Source organism: Papaver somniferum, chromosome 10 (assembly GCF_003573695.1).
Source record: "Papaver somniferum cultivar HN1 chromosome 10, ASM357369v1, whole genome shotgun sequence".
Taxonomy (NCBI): Eukaryota; Viridiplantae; Streptophyta; class Magnoliopsida; order Ranunculales; family Papaveraceae; genus Papaver; species Papaver somniferum.
In genome coordinates, this window is record NC_039367.1 from 163099670 (window position 1) to 163108660 (window position 8991).

An 8991-nucleotide genomic window follows, 5' to 3' on the forward strand; every position below is an offset into this window, starting at 1 on the left:
TTGAACCAAATAAACAAATATATTCCACCAGTTTGAACTAGCTTAATAAACAACAAAAATTCAACAATTTACAATGTAATTATTCACCAAATACACTAGATTATTTTCAGTGTTGCTAATCGCCAAATATATTCTCACAATGCATTCACATAGAACTAGAACACAGGTCAGTGACCACTTCCTTCAGCTCTTACAAGTTTATGTCGGCATGTAGGTAATACATTCACTTATATTTCACAAGTGGTGGATTGTTTCTTACCATTCTCATCGAACCCGGCTCTTAGAAATGTTTTACTGACAAAGCAATCACCATTCATGTACTGTTATTGCTTAAACTTACTTGTCTTAATCAAAATGTTATTGCACAAGTTACCATGAACCTAAGCTCCAACAACTTCAGTCTCACCCTCTGGTACTGTTTCCTCAGCAGGCCTATCCACCTTCACACCAACATCCTCAGAGTAGTCACCATGAACCTAGAAAATAAAACAATTACCGCATACACATCAGCTTTGCTTTGCAACCTTTCACAAAGAGTTCAAAGTGAGAACTGAAGTTTTAAACTTCAGGTGCATTCCGTAGACTTCTATTTTGCTGGATACTTTCAAATAATTATTCAGAAAGCTCTCTACAAGGTTACGAGGCCGTCTATTCTTTCACAACTTCAAATTTTCTAAACTTCCAGATAATATATGTGCTAAAAAAAAGTTCATCGTACGGAAACTTAAACAACCACTCCAAAAATACCATAAATCACGTAAAGATTTAAGTTAAAGCGTCTTCTAAGAAAGCATAAAACAATAGTGAGATATACCTCCGTCAACTTTCCAAGATCAAACCTTAGAGCCTTCAAGATCTTGACCTTCCTAATAAACACATTCTGCAATAGATAAATGCTTGATGTATCCTTCTCAATCTCCTTTCCAATCATTTCAGGTATGAATTTTGCCACCAACTCTTTAAGATCACACGAGGAGGCCTGGTTTACCATGGCTTCAACCATCTTGCGACGAATCTGACAAAACAAAGTACAGATGTTACCTATTTACACAAATGAATAACATGAAAAATATAAGAAAACATTGAAATTGAAATATATAACTCCACTTGTCGGATCTGGCTAGAGTGAGCATTACAGGTTCTCTTGACCTGTTTCTCTCGCCTCTTGGTGAATCCAATACAGAACATCCTCAAGGTATCTGCAAAAAATTAAAATAGAAGAAAAGACTCAATTTTCTGAAATGCGTGGGAGGCTCAATTTTAAGGACTCCGAAATGGCTATAAATTTTAAATGGACATTCTATATTGAGTCTACTTACTTATCCATCAGCAAACAAATCCAACATTCTATACTTGAGTCTACTTACTTATCTATCAAATCTGGACCAGTAATTCCATCAGGAAACCCTGGAAAATTCTCGACTTCAGTGGTAGTCATCAACTGTCCACCAGGAACACCCCCAACTTGATACCCTTCAAACACAACATGTTTCAAATTGGCACGATCTGCATAAATCCCAGCAGTATATCCAGCTGGACCAGAACCTATAATCACCAAATTTTCCACACCCCCATATGTATCTGTACAACCAAAACAACAACACTTTAACTTATCTCCAAAAATTCAAATTCAATTCGTATTCAGAGATCAAAACAATTAAATAAAAGCACAGTGTTGAGATTACCAGGAGAGACAGGAGATGCTTCTTCTTGTACAGATGCTGCTGCAGAAACTCTGAGCGGAGGAAGAGTAATAAAGGATCGGTGGTGAGTTAGAAATTGGTTGAGTCCAACATGTTTTCTCATACTGAATAAGATGATGTAGGAGTGGGATGAAGAGATGAACATCTCAATCAGCAACAAACCCATCTTTTAAATCCTCCATTTTCATCTCTCCATCTTACTTACATCTCTTGCATCTTCGTCTTGATCCATAACTTGTGCTTTCGTGCTTATCACCGCTCTCATCTCAAACCTATTATAATCACCATGCCTCTGCTAAGCTCAATTTCTTCTCGGATTCAATAGAAAACCCTAAATCTGAACCATTCTCTTTTGTTCATCTCCAACAATTTTTTCCTAACAGAATCGATAACTTCTAGAGATGGAAGAATTGAGTTATGTGATGAATATTTGAAGGAAACTTGAGTTAGGGCCGCCGTTGATTGTTACCGAGAAGAAATTTGGTTTTGTGTAACTTGAATCAGTGATGGGGTTGATTAGAATTTGGTTCAGATCTGGATTTGATGAGATGCTACTATTGATTGTTGCGGATGAGAGAAAGGGGGATTTAAAGAGAGAGATTGAGAGAAGATGATGAATAAGAGGGGTCGAGAGAAGAGCAGCGGTGGTGATGGAGCGCCGCCATCATCTGCGGAGTAGAGGTGTTCTTCAGCGGTGGTGATTGAGAGAAAAACAGATAGGAATTGGGTTCGAGTGGTTGAAGGAGGGTTATGCTTCGGAAAAAAAAAGAAAGAAGAAAATAGGAATCCGAATGAAAATGGTGGACGGTTGAGATAGTATTTGAGATGCTCATACGGATTAAGAAAAGATCTTTACGGTTGAGATTGTATTTAGGATGCTCATGCGGATTGAGAAGTATGTGTTTCATTTTGTGCTAATACGAGCTCATGTATTCGGTTTGATTATCAACCTTCGACACGAAAAAAATCCAAAAAAAATATGAATAAATGTAGCACATTCTTATCGACATTTTGATATAAAAAAATCCAAAAAATGTATAAGATTAAAGTTGAAAAAATAAGAAATCAATCCGATAATTGGTGTGTTTCTTTGTGCTTTTGTGCTTTCTCTTTGTGCTTCCGGTTTGAATTTCGACTAGTTACATAGGTCATGAAGTAATTTTGACTAGTCATACATGTCATGAAGTAGCTTTAGTTCACATTAATAGCATGATATATCATCGAAATCGATAAAAATGAAGCTCAATGTCGATTCAAACTTCAAATGTGGTATAACGACATACAAACTATGAACCAAGAAGCTCTGAGAGGGTTCTGACTTCAAACTTAGCATGATACATCATCAAAATCGATAAATATGAAGCTCAATGTCGATTCGAACTTCAAACTTCGTATAATGGCCTATAATCTATGAACCACGAAGCTCTGAGAGGGTTCTGACTTCAAAATTAGCATGATACATCATCGAAATTGATGAATATGAAGCTCAGTGTCGATCCAAACTTCAAGTTCGGTATAACGACTTACAAACTATGAACAAGAAGTCTGAAAGTCCACAAAAACGATGAATCCAACCATTTTACTGGTAAGATTCCATGGATATATTCTACGAATACTTAAACACACACAAAACTTGGTAAGAACGATGAATCCATCCATTTACAGGTAAGATTCCTTCGGAATATTCTACGAAACCTTAAACAAACCCTATTTCTGCACATTGGATGCAAACCAGACTCCGAGATCGAAACCTGGCAGCGAGTGGACTACTCTAAGTCAGAAACTTGGTAAGAACGACGAATCCATCGATTTACAGGTAAGATTCCTTCGGAATATTCTACGAAACCTGAAACAAACCTTATTTCTACATATTGTATGCATACAAGGCTCCGAGATCGAAACCTGGCAGCGAGTGGACTACTCTAAGTCAGAAACTTGGTAAGAACGACGAATCCATCGATTTACAGGTAAGATTCCTTCGGAATATTCTACGAAACCTTAAACAAACCCTATTTCTACATATTGTATGCATACAAGGCTCCGAGATCGAAACCTGGCCGTGAGTTGACTACTCTAAGTCAGAAACTAGGTAAGAACGACGAATCCATCCATTTACAGGTAAGATTCCTTCGGAATATTCTACGAAACCTTATACAAACCCTATTTCTGCATATTAGATGCAAACCAGGCTCCGAGATCGAAACCTGGCCGCGAGTGGGCTACTCTAAGTCAGAAACTTGGTAAGAACGACGAATCCATCCATTTACAGGTAAGATTCCTTGGGAGTATTCTACGAAACCTTAAACAAACCATATTTCTCCATATTGTATGCAAACCAGGCTCCGAGATCGAAATCTGGCCGGGAGTGGACTACTATAAGTCAGAAACTTGGTAAGAACGATGAATCCATCCATTTACAGGTAAGGTTCCTTCGGAATATTCTACGAAACCTTAAACAAACCCTATTTATGCATATTCGATGCAAACCAGGCTCTAAGATCGAAACCTGGCCGCGAGTGGACTATTAAGTCAGAAACTTGGTAAGAACGACGAATCCATCGATTTACAGGTAAGATTTCATCGGAATATTCTACGAAACCTTAAACAAACCCTATTTCTGCATATTGTATGCATACCAGGATCCGAGATCGAAACCTGGCTGTGAGTTGACTACTATAAGTCAGAAACTTGGTAAGAACGACGAATCCATCTATTTACAGGTAAGATTCATTCGTAATATTCTACGAAACCTTAAACAAACCGTATTTCTGCATATTGTATGCAAACCAGACTCCGAGATCGAAACCTGACAGGGAGTAGACTACTATAAGTCAGAAACTTGGTAAGAACGACGAATTCATCCATTTACAGATAATATTCCTTCGGAATATTCTACGAAACCTTAAACAAACCATATTTCTGCATATTGTATGCATACCAGGCTCCGAGATCGAAACCTGGCCAGGAGTGGACTACTCTAAGTCAGAAACTTGTTACGAACGACCAATTCATTTACAGGTAATATTCTTTCGGAATATTCTACGAAACCTTAAAAAAACCCTATTTATGAATATTGGATGCAAACCAGGCTCGGAGATAGAAACCTGGCTGCGAGTTGACTACTCCAAGTCAGAAACTTGGTAAGAACGACGAATCCATCAATTTACAGGTAAGATTCCTTCGGAATATTCTACGAAACCTTAAACAAACCCTATTTCTCCATATTGTATGCAAACCAGGCTCCGAGATCGAAACTTGGCCGTGAGTGGACTACTCTAAGTCGGAAACTTGGTAAGAACGACGAATCCATCCATTTACAAGTAAGATTCCTTCAGAATATTTTGCGGCTTAGTCACCTGAGCATTTTTTTTTGACATTATATTTTGTTTCACAACTCTTATAAAGGGTTATCTTAAAATTAGTATATTAAAGAACCACAAACTTGACAGAACTTGTGATAGTGTAGGAATGGTTAGTGGTGTAGACTTTCATGCAGGAGGCTGAGGATCAAATCCCCCCATCCTCATTTCTTCCAACGTTCTATATTTTTACTTTAACAACACTTATAAGTGTTGTTATGCATTTTTATTAAGAAAAAAAAACAACCAAAACTTGTGAACGGTAAGGATGGTTGATGAGCTAGACTTCCATGCAGTAGATTCATGTTCGAATCTCCCTTCTAATCTCATTTTTTCCAACATTCTATATTTTTACTTCAACAACACTTATAAGTGTTGTTATACGTTTTTATTAAAAAAAAAGAAAAAATAAACAAAACTTGTGAACTGTAAGGATGGTTGATGAGCCAGACTTCCATGCAGTAGGTTCATGTTCGAATCTCCCCTCTAACACTATTTTTCATCATCATATTTTGGTGTTCTTCAACAACTCTTGTGAAAATTGTGATAGGCTTAGTCACTACCTTTATGGAACAGAGTTGTTATAGCTAAATGTCGTCACAACGTTTTTGCTTAAGGAGTTGTCGTTTGTTTTCTTAGCGCAACCCCTTGTTTCTAAGGGTTGGCAGTGATGATATACGACAACTCTTCCTTTGAAACCAGTTGTAAAACATATGACTTTCTACGATGTTTAGCGAAGAGTTGTAAATCTCCAGTTGTAGATGTATATTTTTCCCGTAGTGGAAAAAGACAAATATTCAAGGATTTTTAAACTTCTCTCTGCAAATACATGGTAAAGCTAAAGATCGATGAGTTTTGATGCAAAAAAAATTAATCATGGTAAGGAATTCACGTAATTAATACAATTTATATATGGCTAGGTAGGAGGTGGTTTACAGAATCCTGCTTGGATAATTATTATTGTCAGTAAGCAGCCCAATAATGACGAATCTGTGATCTCGTGTTTACCTTTTATTGGCTTCCGTTATTCCCTCCCAATATGCCCAATGTGCTAGCTTCAATTGATCATATGTTAAATGAGAGATTCGCACAGGCACAGTTTTGGATGAATTTTGGGCAACTTACTTACTTTTGAGATGAAAATCTTTTGCAATTTGCATTGTTTATACTTTATAATACAAAGATAGAATAAAGTTATGGTGCATTAAACCGAAGTTTACCCTTTTCTCATTGCAAAATAATAAGCATTCAATTAGTGACTTAAGAATATTATTTGCCTATAATCTCACTGATTAGAGTTACAAGATAAAACATGATGGTGGGATCATGTCATAGTTTACTTTGCCCTAGTGATGCACCTGTTGTATGAATATATGCTTTAATAATAATAGTAAATTATTTTCATAACAATATGTTATTTAGAAAGAATTGAAAGAGGGCACGGTATCTAATTCTTTTATCAAACAGCTAATCGCAATCCGTTTTTTCTGGTTTTACTTTGTAAAACGTAGAAGTTTCCATTCAAAATTTAACATACGCGTCTCTTCTCATAAGCCACCATTAATGGCTTCTGGAAGCGTCTGTTGGTGATGAAACGAGACTACCAACAGACATGAATATCACTATAATTAGCGAAGATGTTCTCCCATTCCAACACATCAAAAACAATCTGTTTTTTCTTCTCTAAAAAGCATCATTAGAACCTTATACAGTGTGTTTCTTGGTCGGGTCAAGGAAGTACAATCCTTGAATTTGATTACGGTGTCAGGGCTTCATTGAATCCTGAAGGCATAATTCGAGAGACCGTTTGTACTCTCCAAATTTATTGGGAAAGGTCGAATTATTGTCTAAAAGAATCGAAAAAGCCTTGAAATCAGGGATACACCATTTTCTGTTTCTGTTTTCATCCTCTTGTTTAATCCAAAATTTCCAACATCAGTTACGTATGATTATCCAAAGAGATGAAAGTGATAATGCGGTTCATTTCTTTTTGACTTGAGTTTTTTAGTTGTTGGAAGAGCATTTTCAGTGTCTTCGAAAGACAAGGCAGGTCAATGGCAAGAAAGTAGCTTTTCAGATGTTGGAGGTGAAACCTTAATATTATACGAAGCTTAGAACCCACTCTGGAAAGGACGAAACTCTATTCATACAATGAATCTCATTAGAAACCTTACAGACCATTTGTTGGTGTCGTGGAAACTAGCAGTTTCTGGGCATATTTTTGAGATTTTTATCTTCGATTTAGTTCAGGTACTCCCACGTTTATAGAAAGGGTAATCCTGTGGTAATTTGTTGGCGAAATGGGGAGCTTCTACAAATTTCTAATGGTGGGATGAGCCGCCTTTGTTCGTAAGGACAAGCCAAATATATCAATGTACATATATTTCAATGATTGTTTATTTTCGCTCCCCTTTCTTTTGAGGTTCTAGCCTAATCTCCTTCATTTTTTTTCCTTGCGTTCCTTTTGATAAAGTTTTCCTCGTGATGTCTGCTTAAAAAAGAAAATTTTGCTCCATAACAAATAACTAAATCACGATAATTACCCAGGCACTTCTCAACGCATACATTTGTCACACCGAAGTGAAAAACATGTCCCAGCTGTTAACATGCGTGGCTCCTCCATTCAGAGTTCACATCGTCTAATGGTATCTAAGAGCTTCTTCATTGGTCATTGTGTGTTTCTCATGTAGGAATAAAAATAAAATATTATTTTCCTATTTTTTCCTAACATCAAGGAGAAAGAAAAGATCCATCTCCATCAGTTATCCTTCTTTATAATAAGGGACTCCAAAAATGCCACATGACGTGACCACAATCATTATGCTATGTAGTGAAACCATGTCAGCATAAATATACATGTCATTGCCATGTCATAACAGACCTTTACACCCTAATAGGCACCGATGGACAGTTGCATCATCATAACAGATCTAGATATGACACTCTTTGGATTAACAAAGAGGAATGAAGAACTGTCCCTTTGTTGTTTTTTTAGAAGCAGTGTCCCTTTGTTAAACAACGTATACAAATTCATTCGCACCCATGGTTATTTTTTACAATTTCGGAGATCAATCCGGCCCTTCGAGACTACTACAATTTTGCAAACAAGTAACTCCTTTCCGCTTGCAAAATGAAGAGATTCATCTCGTGTATACAAAGAGACACCTTTTAAGTTAGGATGTGTTAAATAGTATCACATCGTGTAGGACAATCTAGGATCCATGCTTAATAAGTCATGGACAGCTCTAACCTTGTAAGCCGGTTTTCGAGGTTAGTTAGGCCCATGGATTTCTGACATGGTATCAGAGTCAGACCCCTCTCAACGCTATCCGTGTGTCCGTGGTTTCCGTACCACTCCGTATGCCCGCCAGTGTGTGACCGTGGTTTCCGTACCACTCAGTATCCCCGTCAGTGTGTGTCCGTGGCTTCCGTGCCACTCCGTCTGTGTAGCCCTAGTCGTTGAGGGGGGTGTTAAATAGTACCACATCGCCTAGGGCAACCTAGAATCCATGCTTAATAAGTCATGGACAACCCTAACCTTGTAAGTCGGTTTTCGAGGTTAGTTAGGCCCATGGATTTCTGACAGGATGAACCTGAAAAGATACAAGTTTAAACGCTTTTTGGCCATGAAAGCAAAAAATACCTTTTCAAATTTCATTTTTTGTCTTCGATTGGAAATTCCATTCCACCAATTGTCTAAGTAGGAAATGCAGAAATTTATTGATCAAAGTTTTTTTCTTTTTTTGTCTCGGATAAGGAATCCCTTACGCCGATGTGTTAACACAATATTCACTCTTAGAAATTCTGAATTATTAGAGAGCCACATCATCGTCCATCTTCCGGTAATATATTTTCAACAGACACCTTCTTTCCCTGACCAACAACAACTATGTGTCTGAAGAAAAATGTCCATTCATTCAAGTTATCTC

The 8991-nt window shown here is 37.3% G+C and overlaps 1 protein-coding gene across 1 annotated transcript; it reads right to left on the minus strand.

Moving 5' to 3' along the window:
* Positions 1-380: 380 nt before the first annotated feature.
* LOC113316767 (40S ribosomal protein S3a-like) lies at positions 381-1869 on the minus strand. The gene is made up of 5 exons (XM_026564916.1): positions 1686-1869; positions 1387-1581; positions 1108-1199; positions 815-1015; positions 381-476 (listed from the first exon to the last, which is right to left on the minus strand). Exons 1-5 carry the CDS (start codon positions 1867-1869, stop codon positions 381-383), a joined length of 768 nt encoding a protein of 255 aa, XP_026420701.1.
* Positions 1870-8991: the final 7122 nt, after the last annotated feature.

Bases quoted from the DNA above. Each gene is read 5' to 3' on its own strand.
- LOC113316767 (XM_026564916.1), bottom strand. From the start codon at position 1,869: ATGGGTTTGTTGCTGATTGAGATGTTCATCTCTTCATCCCACTCCTAC. The intron at 1,582-1,685 runs GTAATCTCAACA...TTGGTTGTACAG, and splicing joins AGCATCTCCTGTCTCTCCTG to ATACATATGGGGGTGTGGAA. The intron at 477-814 runs GTATATCTCACT...TTTATTTTCTAG, and splicing joins ATCTTGGAAAGTTGACGGAG to GTTCATGGTGACTACTCTGA.